The sequence below is a fragment of the Camellia sinensis genome, chromosome 3, assembly GCF_055761805.1.
Source record: "Camellia sinensis isolate YWXY chromosome 3, ASM5576180v1, whole genome shotgun sequence".
In the NCBI taxonomy this organism is placed as follows: Eukaryota; Viridiplantae; Streptophyta; class Magnoliopsida; order Ericales; family Theaceae; genus Camellia; species Camellia sinensis.
In genome coordinates this window covers 66,721,923-66,741,140 of record NC_138963.1, presented here as the reverse complement: position 1 = coordinate 66,741,140, position 19,218 = coordinate 66,721,923, and the positions used below count along the sequence as shown (strand labels likewise).

The 19,218-nt window shown below is 38.1% G+C and overlaps 1 protein-coding gene and 1 pseudogene across 1 annotated transcript; one reads left to right on the top strand and one right to left on the bottom strand.

Moving 5' to 3' along the window:
- Positions 1 to 233: 233 nt before the first annotated feature.
- Positions 234 to 17,950, bottom strand: LOC145821585 (CRM-domain containing factor CFM3, chloroplastic/mitochondrial-like; annotated as a pseudogene).
- Positions 17,951 to 18,219: 269 nt separating this feature from the next.
- LOC145821584 (uncharacterized) lies at positions 18,220 to 19,218 on the top strand. Its single transcript, XM_082918113.1, has one exon. The coding sequence runs from the start codon at positions 18,220 to 18,222 to the stop codon at positions 19,216 to 19,218; it is 999 nt and encodes a 332-aa protein (XP_082774239.1).

The window sequence follows — 19,218 nt, the reverse complement described above, 5'->3', positions numbered from 1 at the left end:
ACCATGCTTATTAAGTAGGTTTCCAGATACAAGGCTTTTCCTAACATCAGGTACATGATAAATATCATTAAGACTTAAGACTTTTCCAGATGTAAACTCTAGATCTACCATTTGCCTTTGATAGCAGTAGTTAAAGAGTTGCCCATGTAGAGAACTGTTCCATCACTCACTTGTTCATAAGTAGTGAAATGACCCTTATCGTTATAGACATGCCTTGTTGCTCCTGAGTCAATCTACCAGTCACCAATATCTTCGAGCATGTTCACCCCGGACACAACAGCCACGAGCTTGTTCTTGGCATTTGATGCTTCTGGCTTCTTCTTGTATGACCGACATTCATTTTTGAAGTGCCCTGGCTTGCCACAATGCCAGCAAGCGCCTTTCGGCTTCTTAGCATCTTTCTCAGGTTGGGGGTCGCGCTTACGCTTCTTTTTGTTGAATCTCTTGCCATCATCCACCATGTAAATCTTGGAAGTCTGAGCCAATTGGTTTTCTTTACTTTCAAGAAGTCTTGACTCTTTCTCAACTTGGAGGTGTTGAGCCAACTCCTTTAAAGTTAGATCTTTCTTTTTGTGTTTCAAAGTTTTCTTAAAATCCTTCCAAGAAGATGTCAGTTTCTCTATTATAGACGAAATTATAATAGATTCATCCATGTTTATATTCTTTTGTCGAAACTAACTCAGAATATGTTGGATCTCATGGAATTGTTCCATAATGGGCTTTGTATTAATCAAAGTAAAACGCATAAAATTACTAACAAGAAATTTCTTACTGGTGGCATCCTCGGTGAGGTACTTCGACTGTAATATGTCCCAGAGTTCCTTTGCCATTTCTAGATGTTGATACACATCAAACAAAGAGTCTAACAACGCATTTAGAATGTGTCCCCGGCAAATGTAATCATCATTCTCCCATTTGGTTCTGGTACGGGTTTGCTCTATAGTCTCATCTTCTTGCTTCACCGGATAGTGGTTAGTCAACACATAGACCACTTTGAGAGTGGTAAGCAAAAAGTGCATCTTCTTTTGTCAGCGTCAGAAATTTCCTCCATCAAACGGTCAAGCTTCATGAAATCTTGAGTCATTTTCTGAATAGACATCACCATATCTAAATATTGTCTTTAGATTGTTAGAACAATTCGTCTTGAAATCTTCGGTTGGTGGTCTTCGGGTTGTCAAAACTTGGTTATGATCTTGTCTATATAGAACATAAATTTGGTGCTTCAAGTTGCGTTACTAAGTCGCTTTCCTAAAGACAATATTTGCACCCACCAAAATGTGTGTATGGGTTTACAGCAAATTTGCCTACAAGATACAGTGAAGCTTGATCTAAAGATCAAGTCTACTAGCATCTGCACTGACGACAGTAGATCAGAATACTCTTGATATAATCAAGAAAACCAAGGCACTGATAATCAAATCTGCAGAACTTGATTGCCAGTAAGAAAAGCATAAATTTTTTTAAGAAACTCTTGATCGAAAACTCAAAATCAAGAGGGAGAGAGAGAGAGAGAGAGAGAGAGAATTACAGGAATGCTTCTGAATTTTTTGGATGGAATGAAATGGCCAATTTCGCAGCCTGTTTATAGGCCTTGATGGATCTGATCGAATAGTCATTTCCCTTGATCGCATCCGATCAGATTTGGCCGTTAGATCGACGATCTATAGTGCAGATCATTCTCACACCGAATAGCTGCCTTAACTGATCACACCTAATCACGATTGAGTGTCATCTTATCCGTACAATCGTACGTAACTCCAATCAATGGCTATGATCAAACCGCTCCAGATTGGACACGCAACCATTCGATCAGTTAGTTGACTCATCGCTAATGGACGCTACGTGATTGCCACATGGAGCTAACTGTATTCCCTTTACCCATGCCATGTTGGATCCACATCATCGCCCTCATGGAGCCGATGCGTCCGTGCTAAGTGCAAAATGCGCCATCAAAAGCCACACAGCCTATGCCACGTGCGTTTGTGCACGTGTGCGGATGGTGCGGTGTGGGTGCATGCACACTAGCTTTCACCTTACAATTCTATATTCAAAGGAATATTCTATGTAGCACTTTATTAAGTGCTCCATGTTTTCCTCTATTTCTGATGTGGGACAAAGTCCCCAAGCTTATTTCAAGCTTTCCATAGAAAAACAAGAAAGGTTTTAAAAACACCCAAAAATTAAACTATACATTTTAAAAACCATTTTGAAAACTCCCTAACATTGTGTGGTGAAATTCTATGGAAAATAAAGGGGAAGATCGAGAAAAGATTTCTAAATAGAGAAACATCTTGTATGAACTCTACATAGAACATACTATAATCCAAACCTAGTTATTATAGAGAGAAGATTAAATGCCTACTAACCTCTTCCAATTCATCATTAGAAGAGGATGCATTATCCACTCTTGAGTAGAAAGTTTCCTCATCAATCTCCTCGACAGCCTTCTGTAGACCACCCGAACTCGCTCCGCGCACGAGGGCGCGAATTGTAGTTCTTAGCTACTACAGTTCGGACTCCTGTCGCGGTTCTGAATCTAATCTCACAAAGTGCAATGTAAGACCGATAAATCACCAAAGAGTCCAAATTTGGCAAATCGTTTTGGAAAATCGATTTTAAACAAAAAACGCCAAACATGGATTGCTTTGCCAAATTTCAAAGTTGCCACCTAAATATTTTGTTTTTGAAAAATTTAGGAAACTCCAACTCATGCCTAAGGCCACGTGTTCGTCATCACCAAAGTCGCCTCGGCTCGGGAACTTGGTTACGAGAGGGGAAGGTCCTGAAATGAGCACCCCTGCTCGCCCGTTCAAAGGATCGGCCTCTACTAACATGATATGTTATTTTTGAAAACACATGTGTTCTTATTCTGATTATTAATCTAGAATTACTATGTGATGCGCATAGCATACAAGTATAGACTAAATCACTCAATTTAGAACAAAACATCTCATGTTTGTTTTTGGGAAATGGTTTGAAGTTGCTACCCTCAAGTAGGCTAGGTCGCGGATTTGCCACCCTCAAGTGGGCTTAAAACATGATGATTTGCCACTTCAAGTGGGCTTACAATTCACATTTTGATGAATTGTTCCAATTCAAGCAATGAAGCCTTCATCCACAGGCATTCATATAGTTAATCACTTAAGCAATTAGCCTCATACCAAGCATGCTAAACATGGCAGTCACTTACACGCATGCAAGGATGCTAAAGCATAAACACTCACAGTATACTCCAAGCCAAAACAGAAGCTAGTTAGTAATCAATGCATGATCCTAGCTATGTCAACAATGCCTAATGCAACACATGCAAAAATGCAACTAAGATAGGCTCGGCTATTCTAAGATGTCATGTGAATGCAATTAGATAACATGTATTCAAATTGGTATTGAAATATAATGCAGTTTGTATGATGCGCCGAGCCCGATGCATGCAAGACAGATGAATGATGCACGCATGCAAAGCATAAGTATGCTAATTGAAACATGCCCTAAAACTAACCATCAAAAGTAGGTAAGTAAAAGGGAGAAAGAAATGGGGTTGGAAGACATGCATCACACACACGCACACTTATTACAACACGTGCCCTCTCAACGGAGGGTCCGAATAAATCAACTAACTAGCTACGCTAAGCTAATTAATTATTACAAACCGAAACTAATTAACTATTGATAGTTAACTAATTATTACAAAACAAATCGATTAATTAAGCGTATTAACTAATTAAGTACAAAATCGACAAATTAGCTAACTAAGCTAAGCAAAACAGTTAGAAGGCCTCGGGACGAGGGATGCATGCATGCTCGATCGTCTCGCTCGGAAATCCACTACTATGCCCAGAATTTCTTCTGTTTGCATTTGATTTGATCTCTGAAAGTTGCACAAGCCTCCAGATTGCTTCTACTCCAACATGGGGACTTCCTGGTGGGCTACCGACCAGAAAATGGAGGTGTAGATCACCTGTAGACCAGAAAAACTGGTTGTAGACCAGAAAAAGTGGTCGGCCGACCACCTTTATTGGTCTGCCGACCAGAAAACCTACCAGGCTCCAGTTTTACTGCAACAGAGAACAAGAAGGGGTATAGCAATGTATTTGCAAGATATGTGTGCACAACCATCCTCCCTATCATTTTTCAAGCTCAAGGGAGTGCGGCACTCGACTCTCAGGCCACCAACCGAGCATCGCAATGCACGATAGCCGAGAAGCCGAGTTTGCACAATTCAATGTCAATGAATGCACAAATAACACATAAGGGCCTCCACCTCTATCATGCTTGCTCAAGAGGGTCGGCGACTGAGAAATGAGGCGCGTTTAATCACTTTAAGTATGAAACGCCCCTCATTTCTCGTGTTTGGATTAACGTTCGATCCAAACACCATGCAATACAATAACATGCAAACATAATGCAACGCAACAACATGCAAACAACATGAGCATGGCAAGTTAGAGCCCTTAAGCATTGAAACTAGTGAAGGACACAACACAAGGGCTATGTAATGCAATACTCAATGGACCAAACCAACCTCAAACAAGCCTCATGCATGCCAAGACAATGGCCAAAATGTGCTGAAAAAGAGAGCCCAAAAGCTTATACAAGCATGCATACACATTGGCTCACAAACAAGGTATGAAGACACAACTCTCAAACACATTGAAAGAGTGACAAATGTGATAGTGTAGCTACACTATATGCACTGAAATCATGTGTGAAATGATGCCAAATCATCCAAACAACACAAGTAGGGCATGCTAGGGTCCTTAAGCAATAAAGCTAGTGAAGTACACAACACTAGGACTATGTAATGCAATGCTCAATGGATTAGACCAGCCCCAAACAGACCTCATGCATACCAAAATAGTGGCCAAAACACTCTGAAATGATAGCATTGAAAGCAAGAAAATGCATGTTCATGCATTGGCCCATAAATAAGGCATAAGGCATAACTCTTAAACACAATTAAAGAGTAATAAACATGAGAGTTTAGGAAGACTATACGTTCTGAAATCATGTGAGAAATGATGCCATATCATGCATATATCACAAATGAAGCATGCTAGGAGGCTCAAAGCTTAAGGCTAGTAAAGGCACTTGCACCATAGCCCTATCAAGCAAGCCCCAAAGGGCCAAGGTGACTCAAAACAGTCCCAAGGCAGGTCAAAACAATGCCAAAAACATGCTTGAACATAGCCAACATATGCTAGAATGGGAGGCATAAAGCATGACGCATGCAAGGCCAATGAGCATGATTACACTACAAGTGTAAGAAGCAAATGAGGGATGCTCTAACCAACCAAAAATAGAGTTGTATGATGGCAAAATAAGACCAAAAACACATTGAGATGGTAGCCGAAAAGGCTTAGGCAAGTATGCATGCCAATTGGCTCATGATTGAGACACAAAGCATAACCTTCCAAAAGCATTGAAAAAGTGAAGCATGGGAGAGTATGACCACATTTCATGCACTGAAATCATATATCAAATGATGCTAAATCATGCAAATAGCCCAAGCAATGCATGTTAGTGGACTCAAAACACCAAGCTAGTGTGCAAGATTGCACTATGGCTATACAATGCAAGGCATGCATGACCAAAAATACTTAAAACAGATCTTAAGCATGGCAAAACATGAGTAAAAGCTTGCTGGAGTGGAGCCAAAAACATACTAGAATGATGGTCCAAAGCATGATGCATGTTAAGGCTATAAGGAGGATTGCACTACAAGGGTATGAAGCATGCAAGAGACAATCAAACCAACCCAAAATAGAGATATATCATGGCACAACAAGGCCTAAAACATGCTAAGATAGGGCCCCAAGAAGGTAAAAAAACATGCCAACTTGGTGAGCCATCAACACAAGCACACAAGAGAAGAGAATGGGGGACAACCCCCACCCATTTGGGGCCTCAAAACACACTTTCCACCACTGAAATTTCTCTAGAATTCAGTGGTTTTAAGTCCAAAGGGAAGTTGTTTGAAAATCTTGAAAGATAGCTCAAAAGGCCTTTCAAGCCAAGAAGCAAAAGGGAGGAAACACCCCCCCAGCCAAACAAGGCTTAAACCACCATTTTTATGCCTCAAAAACAAAGTTTCTAACAGTTCAAAACCAGCCCCAAAATAGTCCAAAACAATGGAAAAAGGATGGTGAATCAAGCATGCAAAATAAGTTAAAAGGGAGAGAGTTCTTACCCTTGAAGCACAGCTGCAAAACAGGTCCAAATTCTGAGCTAAAACCACCTTAGGAGCTCCAAATGATCCTCAAAGAACCTCATCCCAATGGTGGTTAAGTTTGATCAAGAGTCTCTTTGAAAAAGTGTAGAGGATTCTAAGCTTAAGGCTCAAAACAAGAAGAGAGAGAGGCTTCTAGAGAGAGGGGCTGGAATTTTTGCTCTTCAAAATTCTAGAGAGAGACTTTAGAGAGAGAGGCTCCCCAAACTTGCCAACCCTTCAAAATGATGAGATATAGCTCAATATATAGCAATATATGAGCATTGGTCGAAATATCTCAATTCAGAAATATCTAGGACAGCCTGGAACAGCTGGAGCAAAATATCTGCAGATTCTGGGCTTTCTGGAAATTTCTGGCCAATTGGCCACCTCAATTGGTTGACCGACCACTTTTTCTGGTCGACAAGGATCATTTCTGGTCGGCATATGGTCGGCATGCTCCATTTGTGGTCGGCACACTCCCTTAGTGGTCTGCAGCAAAAATTAGTCCTGGTCCCCGATTTGAAGCAAGCCTAACTCCTTCATCTAGATGCCTTTTTAGGTCATTCTTGTATCCAGAATGAAGACCAAGAAGTAAGCTTTCCAATGGTGGCAACCTTACATAAAAATTCCAACTGTGCTAAGAGATATCTCTCTTTTAGTAAAGACTGCTCAGTTTCGGTCCAACCGGATTGATGCCTAACTTCAACCAACCATATCTCCCCCATCTGGACTTGGCTTTAGGAGATTCTTGAATGCAAAATAAAGCCCCGGAAGTATTCTTTCCAATGGTGTTGGCCTCATAGCTGAAATCCAAATGTATAAATGGATATGCCCAATTTAGCGAGGGTTGCTTGACTCTCTCTTAACGATTCATGCCCAACTCCTTTCCCAACTGGGTTTCTCCTCTCTCCTCTTCTTTTCTTCAACTCCAAACCCCTAAACAAGGTGTTTTGAAAGATTTTTCAAAGATTTCATCTCTCTTTCATTCATTTCCACTTTGTCCTTTCTCGGTTTACCGAAAAGCGCAACATATAACGAAATGCGAGCGTCGAAACATCGTAGGAACTTTATTTCAAAAACATTTTGAAAGAGAGAGCCTTAAGGTCTAAAAACCATTCAAAATAGTTTTGGCCCAAAAAAAGGGTGTGAGGTTTGGATTTGACGCTCTCCTTGCCAAAGAAATCGACCTTTTGCATAGCATAGCCTGCATCACTAAGTAAGCAATCAGTAGTGCCCAAGTCTTAAGGGCGGTCAAAAATGGGGTGTCTACACCTTCATATCTTCCTACAAAATTAACAATAGATGCACAAAAGTTATGCAAGGAGATGTATTTAGGCTATCACTAAACTTTTCCTTGTTTGCATATTATTATGAAAAAAGTAAATCACACAAGCTTGGACTTTAGCTTCTCGATTCTTTGTGTTATGTCTGAGATACAATACTTTGGTGCCTGCAAATAATTCAACCAAGAAATAATTATAGATGAATATTTCAAAAGTGACCAAGTCAGATAGTTGAGTAAAATTACATAAAACACCAAGAATAAAATATGTTTGGTTTTCAAACTCAAAAACTGATTTTTATTTATTATTTTATTTTATTTTATTTTTTGTGTTTTTAGATTTCCTCACAAATATTTTATTTTTTAGGTATATATGAAAAAAGTTCACTAAAGACAAAAAATATATAATAAAAAAACCAAACACATTCCGGCTATGTTTGGATCATGTATTTGGGTAGAAAAGAAAAGAAAACAAAAGATGAGAGAAACGGAGAAAAAATTTAGCTTATATTTCATTCATATTTCCTCTCACATTTTCCTTTCCCTTTCCAAATCTATGATCCAAACACAACTTTAGTGAATTGTTTTCAAATTTCTGCATAAATATTTTACTTTTAGGTGCATCTAAAAATAAATAACTAAAATATTGACTAAGATATGAAAAAAGTTTACTAAAAACAAAAACAAAAACAAAAACAAAAAACACAAAAAATAATTCAAAAACTAAACCAAACAAAATGTTACCTTACGTCTCCAGAGTTCAATTGACTGAGCTAATGCCTGCCTTTTCGTTAAGAGTTCCTAGGCCTCATTGCACGGGATCGTTGGTAGTTCTTCAAACGGTAGAGTAGGGGTGTGCGCGGTGCGGGTCGGTGCGGTTTGAGAGAAAAATAGAAACCGTATGGCGGGTGGCGGATTGATAAAAGTGTCACTAAAATTTGCCATTTTCCTTATCAAAAACAGACGGTTCGGTTGGCAAATAATGGCGGATTTGCCTTGGCGGTTCGAGCGGATTGGCGGTTTATAAAAAATATAACTCAAATTACAAAACTTAAATCAAAGAGTAAAAAAAAGACAAGAGATACCATGATGTTAAGCATCTTGCGAAGCTTTCTTCTGATGCAACAAGTGTAGCAACAACATGATAATATCAACGACTATGCCATCAGTTCATTACAAGCATCTGTGGAAGTTACAATGATCAAATACAATACATAAAATTAATATCATTCAGGGTTTACAATATATTGAAAATGTTTACTGTTGAAAAGCATTTAGATTGAAAAGTGAGCTGATGCAAGTTTACAACATGGCCAGAAAAAAAAAAAAAAAGATTGAAAAGTGAATTGGAATCCAACTTTATTTTGGATTACTGACATCTTGAATTCCCCTCGAGCAGTAATGTAATACTATATTCTAAGGTATAGAACAATAAGCAAACTTAAGTAAAAAAGAATTTTTAGAATCTTATAAAATATGATTTAATAGCGGTGCGGGTCGGTGCGGTTTGGAAGAAAAATAGAAACCGGCGAATTGATAAAAGTGTCACTAGAATTTGTCATTTTTCTTACTAAAAACTGACGGTTCGATTGACAAATAATAACGAATTTGCCTTGACGGTGCGGTTTGGTGCGGTTTCGACGGTTTTGACGGTATTATGCACACCCCTACGGTAGAGTATAATCAAATGCCACTTAGTTGTTTTATCTAAAGAGACTAGCACACCACCACCCTTAGCCTCAAGAGAGACTGCAATATGCTTGACTTGTGAAAGGATTTTTCTTTCCACAATTATCTTCACTAGCTCTCTATATTTCCAATGCAAGTGTATATTTTCTATTGTACCGTCAAACATTCCTCACCTCCCTGAGATGAAAAACCACAGATTCGTGACTGTTTCATTGAAAAATGTACCCACATAATTAAGGTAAATTAAGAAATGCATACCTAGAGGCAAAAATGGTTTCATACTCGGGCCGATCTTACGAAATAAAAATCTCTCCTCGTCGCTAATGGTTTCTAAATCAGTAGGGAGCTCTGTTGGTTTCAGAGCCTTCTGTACTTTTTCGAAGACCTTCTCAGCCTCTTTGATCTTCACATTTGCCTACAATTGTCCAGAATAAATGGAACCTCAGAAAGTGCAAAAAAAAGTTTGTGTTCCATAGTAGGCTCCTTATCTAGTACTTACTAGAATGATGGTGCGTGCTTTAAATTTTATTGTATTTTATTTTTAATATTTACTTTTTATTGGGTAAACTTATTCTTACTTTTTCTTTCATTCCATTTATTTTTACGTTTTCTCTCACTATCCCACTTCCAATACTATTTTCTATTAGTGCCAACTCTCAAAAGTGCGTGTAGTTCTTTTTAACCTTACTGAATTAAGTAATTTTGTTTTATATTCTTGTGTTATTTCTTCTCCCTCTATCCTACGTATTCCTACTTTTGATCCCACTAACCCACTTTCCATGCTATTTATGTGGGTTTGTTTTATGTAATTATCCTTTTAATTAGTAGTAATTTATTCTTTTAGTTTGTATTTAATTTTACATATTTTCCCTCTCACTAAATACAAAAATGGGCGCGACACTACTTCACCAAATTGTGATGTTGCCCCTATTCTTTCCTTAATAAGATTATAGATACTTACAAGAGCAAGCTTCTTCTCAAGATATTTGACTAGTGAAGCATGTCTAGATACAGTTGCATCTCTCTTCATTTTCTCTATATCTTGACTTCTAGGCTGGTTTCCCCTCTGTGAGGTCACTGCCATGGTCTTAGCAAAGGTTCCCGCAACAAGTAGGCCATTATCAGCTTTGGTATTTGAATGAATCAAGGTCGATGCCTTCCACTATGCTTGGTCTTCCTCATCTTGTTGCAATGCTGCTAGTTTCTGAGCTTCATCCAATGTATTTGTCACAACATGAGGCAAAAAGTTATTACCCTTATAAAACAAATATATCCTTGTTCCTCGATAACAATGTTCCACCTGTCAATATCTGCATAAATGAGATGAAATTGGTCGTAAACAACAAATTAATTTAAGTTGACCAATTTTTTTCAGAATCTCAAGCATTATTAAAGACAATAGTATCAGGCTAGTTAGCTTTTACTTGCGAATATTTCATTAATCTACAGAAATAAAGAATAACTTTCTACTAATTTCCATGTGAATATGAATGAAAATACATATGCATGCATGGACATATTTGTGACTTCCAAACTAGATTAACGTATTAGTTTTAACAGTAAAATAGCATTCACTTTCCCACCCACCAAAAATTCCATCTCAAGGCATTTAGAAGTCGAACTTCATTAAGTCGAATAAATTCACAAATATAACTAAATCCCAAATAAAAAGATAAATCACCACAATCGGACAACACTAGTGCTATGTTTGGTTCACTAGAATGAAGTGAAACAGAATGATCATTCCATCATAATAATGTTCATGTTTGGTTCACTAAATAAATGATGAAAATTGTAATACAAATGGAATCATCGTTTACTATTGTAAAGGAATAGTTATTTCATAAGGAGGCTAAGGAATGATCATTTTATTCCATTTTATTTCATTCCACTGAACCAAACACTGCACAAGGAGGTAGAGTTACTGTACCTCCCTAACCTCTCTAGTGTCCTATGCTAATGGAGAAATTATTCAATGTTCCCAGAATACCAGGTGTTCGTACTCCTTAATCAATCATTATTCAATATACTTCCTCATGTTCCCCAATCACCCAACACAATACCTCACCTACCCACTTTCTCCGTCAATCACAATGCTATGGAATACCACGTGTCTATACTTCGAGATTACTGAATAATTACCCATGCTAATGATAAATAACGTTAGCAAGCATGTAACTTGTGAGAGAATAGGATAATGATAAATCTTTCCTAAGAAAAATGGAAAAACACTTAAAATAAGAGTTAAAAGAATGATTGATCTTAACTCTGTACCATACATTTTCTCTTTCACAATTATTATGAATTCTATAAGGAAATCATTTTCAATTATAGTAATTTAATAAATAACAATATTTGATATATTACACCTTGAGTTTTTCTGCCATCATTTCGTTACAAGTATTTAATACACCACGTTTGATGGCTATCTTGGTAATGACACTTCTTTCCCATAGCTTCACCATAGCCATAGCTAGACCTTGTTGTTCTCTGCTTCTTCCTATATCAATTAATGGACAACAAATCCATAAGAAAACACAAGAATGTGAATAAGAAAACTGTAGTACTATTGTTGACATACCAAGGGCAAAATGCGAAGGCATTGTTCTTGTAGTTCTCTAATAAAATGTCATATCCTTATCTCTTAAACCATGTCTTGTTCCATAAAGAATTAGTCTGAACGGGCGTTTGTATCCAAGAACCACAAAAGGAAGCACGTCAGCATCAACAGGCAATGGTTCACGACCTAGCCAATCTTTAAGTCGTGGACATAGTTGATCTAATACATGGTTGAGCTCACTTAAATCCATTATTTCTTCTTCAGATAAATCCTTCAAATATCTTGTAGAATTGGAAACTGTGGACACCCTTGTAGCTCGACTTTTCCGCGCCCTTTTTCGGAAGGCAAAATAAGCCGTACAGTATCGGACTCCCACGGTTCTGAATCTGATCTCACAAGTGTAATGTGAAATAGATAAATACCAAAGAGTCCAAATCTGACAAATCTTTTGAAAAATCGATTTTGAATCAAAAATGTAAAAAATGGACTGTTGTGCCAGATACAGAGTCACCACCTAAATATTTTTTGTTTTGGGGAAATTTAGGAAACCCATAACTCGTGCCAAAGGCCACGTGTCCGTCATCACTAAGATTGTCTCGGCTCGGAAACTTAAGTACGGGAGGGGAAGGTCATGAATGAATTGAGCACCCCCGCTCGCCCGATCAAAGATCGGCCTCTGCTAATCATGATATGAATCTTATGTACATGATATGCTCTTGTTTCCATTTATTAGGCTAGCATTACTATGTGATGTGCACACACACAAGTATAGACTAACTTGCAAGAATTGGAACGCTTGATTCATGTTTGTTTTTTGAAAATTGTTTCAAAATATATACCACTTGAAAAAGTGATCGCATATAAACATTACTCAAATTATTCCGATTCAAGCAATTAGTCTTCATCCACAAGCATTCAAGCAATTTAACACTTAAGTACTTAGCCTCATGGCAAGCATGCTAAACATAGCAACAATCACACGCATGCAATTATGCTAAAGTGAGTAAAGGCTCACCTAGTACTCCAAGGCAAAAGAGAAATGAGTTAGAAAAATGCATGATTCCTAACTATGCAATATGACTAATGCAACACGACTAATGCAACACATGCAATATGCAATCTAAATAAGCTCAACTATTAATATAGCATATGAATCAATGAAATAACATACGGTCTAAGCACGTATTCAAAGAATGTATAAGCAATAACAATGTAGTTAGAATGATGAACCGAGCCTCAGTGCATGCAATACAAATGGATGCAAACATGGAGTATGCTAAACAAAACATGATGTCCCTAAACTAACCATCATAAGCCAGTAAATAAAAGAGAGAAAGACGTGGGGTTGGAAGACATACACATTATTACATCATGCACTCTCACGAAGGAGAGTCCGAATAAACTAACTAACTAATTAACTAAAGCTAAGCTAATTAAGCTAACTATTACAAAATGAAATGAATAAATAGCTAAACTACTTTATTAATTATTACAACAACATACAAATTAACTAACTATTCTAGTGAACTAGCTAACTACTTTAACTAATTAAATAATTATAACACAAGTGCAATTAAAAGAAGTAAGTAAGCTAAACAATTAAGTACTAAGCTAACTACTCCGCCTTGGGAAGCGAGGGATGTTCATGCGTATGCTTAGTTTCGACCCGAAAAGGCTACTGTTTTGCTTCCGGAGAGCCTCTGTTGCACAGAGAACACATATAATGTTGCCCACTTCCAGAATAACTTTGTTTTGCCTCACAAACACACTGTTGAATTTTGCATTAGTGGCTGACTAGCCAGTGATGAGGGCCTGCCAGCCACCAGTGATAGCCGGTTGGCCATCAATGGTGGCCTACCGGCCACTGCTGCCTAGTTCACCCTGCTGCAACAGAGAACAAACAAAGCATGCACATGGTATTCTCAAGGGTTTGTTTGCATAATTCACCTCTCATTTTCATGAACAAATCAAAGGAGTAATGAACTTGGTTCACAAACCACCAACTCAAGTAATTTCATTGCATGATGGCTTATGAACCAAAGTGTGCAATTTTAATAAATGTAACAAAATAAGACTCTAACCTCCTCTCTTTCATGAATTGATCAAGGGAAGTGGTGACTTTGGATACTTGAACAATTTCATCACTAATGAGTATAAAATACCTCAAGTTTCCATGTGTTCAATTAACGTCTGATTGAATACAAAATCAATTATTATCTTGCACCATTTTAGTCCCATTTTAATTACTCCATTTTAGACTACCATCCATTCTTTAATCCATTGAGTCCAATGGTGAGTTTAAGTCCTCTAAATGGAAAGAGGGCTCAAACCAAAAGTTATTTTAGGCATGAAAGAGACATCATACCATTGTTAATGAACCCCAAAGGGATTAAACAATTAAGCATGACATTTCAATCTCATGCTTTAAACAAACAAGTTGTTTGAACCACTTTCAAAGCAAACGAAAACTCAAGAAAGGAGGGAGGTTGCAGAGGTGATTAAGAGTGATCATAAGTATGGAAAGCCATAAATAAAAGTAATCAACTCAAACAAGATGGTGTCTAAGGCCTAAGACACCAAACTTATGAGGACAATTACGCTATAAGCATGCAAAACAAAGCTCAAATGCAACTAACAACCAAAAACAACGCTAAAATAGTCTAAAATAAGTTCTAAAACATGCTGGTATTAAGAGAAAAAAGATAGATTAATATGCTAAAACATAGCACAAACTAGGCTAGTAAGCAATACACAATGAGGGGAGGCTAACCCCTCCAAATCTAGACTTCAAAACATGCTTTTGACCATTGAAAAATCTCTGAAATCAGTATTTAAAAGCTCAAAAATAGATAGTAAAAGGGTGGGAAACATAATGGTAAAGGCCTTCAAAACAAGGTACAAAGAAGGGTTAACCACCCCTCAACCTTTAATGGCCTTAGAACCCAAGTTTCAGCCTAAAAAAATAGATTTTTATAGCCCCAAAACAGTTGGAAAATAGCAAGAAAAAGAGTAGACAAAGTAAGCAAATAGGCAAAGCCTTATACCTTTGAAGAAGAAAACCAATCCAAGCAACAAAATCAAGCAAACACACCCCCTAGGGCTCCAACAAGGCTTAAGAATACCTTAGCTCAAAGATGAAGAGGTTTGGTTAAGAGTGTATAGGCAAAGGTTGAAGATTTGTAAGCAAAAGTGTCGGAATTTGCTAGAGAGAGAGAGAGAGAAAGAGAGAGAGAGAGAGAGAATTGTAGAGAGAGAGGAAATGCTTTAAAATTTTTCTAATCTTAAAACATGAGAGAGAGGCCCTCTATATATAGAAAGCATGAATTCTCCTCAAGAACATCCAATCTTACACGTGGGTGAAGATCCATGCATCTGTGCAAACAGTTGGTATATCTGTCACAAAATATCTGCAAAAGACACTGGTGGCCAGCAGGCCACATCAGTAGCCGGCAACCAAAAAGTGATGGCCAGTAGCCCAAAAAGGTGGTCGGTAGGCCACCAAGGGTTGCGGACTTGAAGAACCAAGGCTTGGTCCAAGAATGAGGCAACATGGGTGCAGGATTTGAAAGGCTCAAAGCTGTAGCATTCTGCTGAGAAGTTCGAGCACTTGACGAGCATATAAACTCATCATCGGATGTGCATGCAATGACGTCCAAGTCGTAAGGGTCGTAAAAAATGAGGTGTTTACAATCCTATTTTTGACTGCCCGCAAGGCTTGAGCGCTTTGCTCGGTACATTCGATGATGAAAGTGGTGTTGTGTGTGGTTCGAGGTTTCAACGAATGGGCTATGTTTAAGCTCCGAAACAATCCCAAACCTTCCATATTTCCACTAATTATACCCAAGAAATCCATTTTTACACATTATGCCACCATATGCTAAGGCTGAAATAGAAAAACAGGGAAATACATTGAGGCCCGGCCGTGCCTTAGTAGCGAGAAATACTATTCTGGGTGGAAGGCCACCAGCTGTCCATTTTTGAAGATATTTATGTTATTTTTGGCTCAAATTCTATAAAACCGACCATATATCTCTGTTTATAAAAATGGGGAGGGGGGTTGTGAAAGCCAGTGAATGAGAGCTGAAAAACAAAAAAACAAGAGAGAGAGAGAGAGAGAGAGAGAGAGAGAGAGATCTCGAAAAGCCGGAAAGGAAAAAAAATATAAGAGGGGAATAGTAAGAATTAAAATAAAGGTGAGTTATATTATACCTTGGGTCACCATAAATTATTTTACGCAATCTATGTTTTATAAATTATATTAATATTTTGATTACGTTAATTTTTTAAACTCTATTTGCTTAAATTGAAACTCATGAATATGTTTGTTTAATTTTTAGAAATTATTTGACAATGATTTTATAAACAATTATTTTCTGTAAGTACCACCACAGGAGTCCCATGCCTTAGACGACTTAAATAACCATTGACCTCTATTTGGCTACTTTGTGGTCTTCTGTTTGTCATGGATCCATTGACCTCTGTTCTGATTGTCACTCATGTGACCTCTGTTATGTTCTGTTTTGTACCGTGGTTATGGTTATTTATTTACATAATTTCCGTATTTCAATTTCTAGCACTTTGAATAATTTGTTTATTCAAATTAAGTTATGTAAATGTTTTAGCTTAACTAAGTATCCATGGTTATTTCATGTTCCCTATACTCTTGACATAATATTTCTCACTCTGTTGTGTGCTTATAGCTGTTATCCTTTCAGGTGACGAGATGTAAGGAATATCCATGACCTCATGTAGTGAAACCTGAACAAGAATTGATGCTGATTCGTTATTTTATTTTATTTTTTCCTTTTCTTTATTTTATTTTTTTACTGAAAACCGGTCACTACATAATAAAATAAATAAATAAAGGCCCTATAGATGTACTTTCTTTTATCAAAATAGTCGAATGAAGTAAATTTTTTGTTTAATTATTTTCTTACTTTTATTTTGCCTCCGCCTACGCCATTTAATTTATTAACCTTAGAATTAATTAGTAAGTTGCGATTCCAGCTGTAAGCCCCTGGGGTTGAGTCATGACAAAGGTGGTATCAGAGCAACGGTTAGACATATTAAAGAAATAAATATTTACCTGTGACATAAGTCCTTTTTTGAATATTTACCTACGATGTTAGTCATTTTCTATAAAATCTCACATTTATTTCGGTGATGTAGGAATGTCCGAGATTAACCTTGATGAGGCATTTTTGGAGGAGCTTAGGGCCATTACTTTGGAGGATATTTTAGCAAAGCACCCGTCCTCGCCTTACTTGAAGGATAGGGAGACTTGGAGGATATAATTAGGAGACTGCATCCATGCCTTGCCCAATTGATAGGTCGGCCGATATATGTACAAACCGATCCTACTGACGTACCATACCTATTGTGGAGGCAGAGCCATGCTTACACGCGCAGACGTTTTCTCGGACCCACCCGTGTCCTCGGCCTTGCCCCAGGATATGACGGCCCGCACTATATCGTTGGCCCTTTGCCACTAGATTTTGTGGCAAGAAAGGGAAATGTGTATCCCGAGGACTACATTTTTACCATTGTCCCTAACCCGTTGGAACTTATTAATATTCAAAATGTTGATTTTAGTAATGACCTATCATTTATTGAGAAACCGGGATAGATAGTCGATCAAGCATTTTGGGGATACATACAAGTCGTCCCCATTTTACATAGTCCAGGCAGCGTGGATGTGTTTTGGTGTGGTACAGTTGGGATGAGAATTTGAGCTTATTATACAACACTACTTCCCGTGGTTGTTTGACCTGTTTGACCCACCACTCTAGATTTGGTAGGAGAAAACCTTTTTTGTACTCTAACCATGATGTGTTCTAATCCCCTTTTTTTGTTGTTTTTTGTTTTTGTTGTACCACAGGGATGAGACACTAACATATTTTGACTTTTGAACAAGGATGTAATATTAATTGTAAAAATAGTAAAGTTGGTATTTTATATATATTGCGCTATATATGCTTACATATATACTGCGTTATGGATGTAATGCCTCGTTTATTACTTTGTAGAATGACCAATAATGGTAATGGAAGCGAGTCATCAGTCAGTGGCACTGAATCGATGGAAAGAATCATGGAAAAAACGGTTACTAGCTTTTTGCAAGCCTTGTAGACTAACATTAATAATGGGATGCCGGAACAGTGTGAAGAGCCGGTTACCATAAAACAGTTCTAGGATCTGAAACCCACCACATTTACCGGCGGCCCAGACCCAATGGTAGCAGACGCTTGGGTTAAAGACATGGAAAAGATTTTTCTTGTCCTACCTTGCACCGAAAGACAGAAGGTTACTTTCGCCACTTTCACCTTTAAAGATAATGCACAAGAACGGTGGCTTCTCACTCTGGAGAAAGAAGAAATTGAAATTTGGGAAAGATTCTTGGAAGTATTTTATGAAAAATACTTCCCAGATTCGTTACAGGAACAGAAGGCATCGGAATTCATACATCTAAAGTAAGGAACCATGACGGTGGCCGAATACGAGAGCAAGTTCACACAACTCGCTCAGTTTGTGACATATGTCATCCCCACCAAAGCTCGAAAAGAAAGAAAATTCGAAGCAGGATTGGATACTAAAATCAAAGATAGGATTGAGGTTTTGATATTGCCAACCTATACGGAAGTGGTAGACCGAGCATATATTGCAGAAAAGGGGATTAAAGCCTCGTGTTCTGGGGAACCAAGCCAAAAGAAGCGATTATGGGAAAGAGAGAACAAAAGATCCGGTGTTGGGCCTCCCAAGAAGGTGAATACGAGCACAACCGGCTCATGCAATCAAGGTTCAACTAACCTTAGAGGTGGCACCATTCCAACTTGCCCTACATGTGGAAGGGCTCATTGGGGACAATGCCATCGAAACACGGGAGCATGCTTTAAATACGGTCAAGTTGGCCACTTGCTGAGGGACTGTTCAAAGCTGACTAATCCTATAGCCAGCACCTCCGGTCCAGTCAGAAAACCTACAGGACCTGAAGGAGATAGGAAGGACCAAAAATGCCAAGGAAGGGCTTTTGCCTTAGTACCTGGAAAACTAGAAGTTACCGAAAACGTTATGTTAGGTATACTTTCTATCTATGGTCATTTAGCTCATGTCTTCATTGACTTTGGGTCAACTCATTCTTTTGTTGCACCACACTTTGCTGCCAAGCTGGCATTAACACCCGAACCCTTAGGATATATATTGTCTGTGTCTTTTCATTCTAGTAATTCTGCCCTTAGTACTGATGTATACAAATTTTGTGCTATATCCCTAAAAGGCAAAACCTTATACTTAAACTTGATTCCCCTCCGCATTGGGAACTTTAATGTGATCTTAGGGATAGATTGGCTGGTTGCCAACCACACCTCTATTGATTGTAAAGCCAAAAAGGTCTCCCTCAGGTTACCAAACCAATGCGAGCTCGTCTTTGATGGGACTGGAGTTTCCAACCCTCCCTGTATTATATCCTCCATGACAACCTAA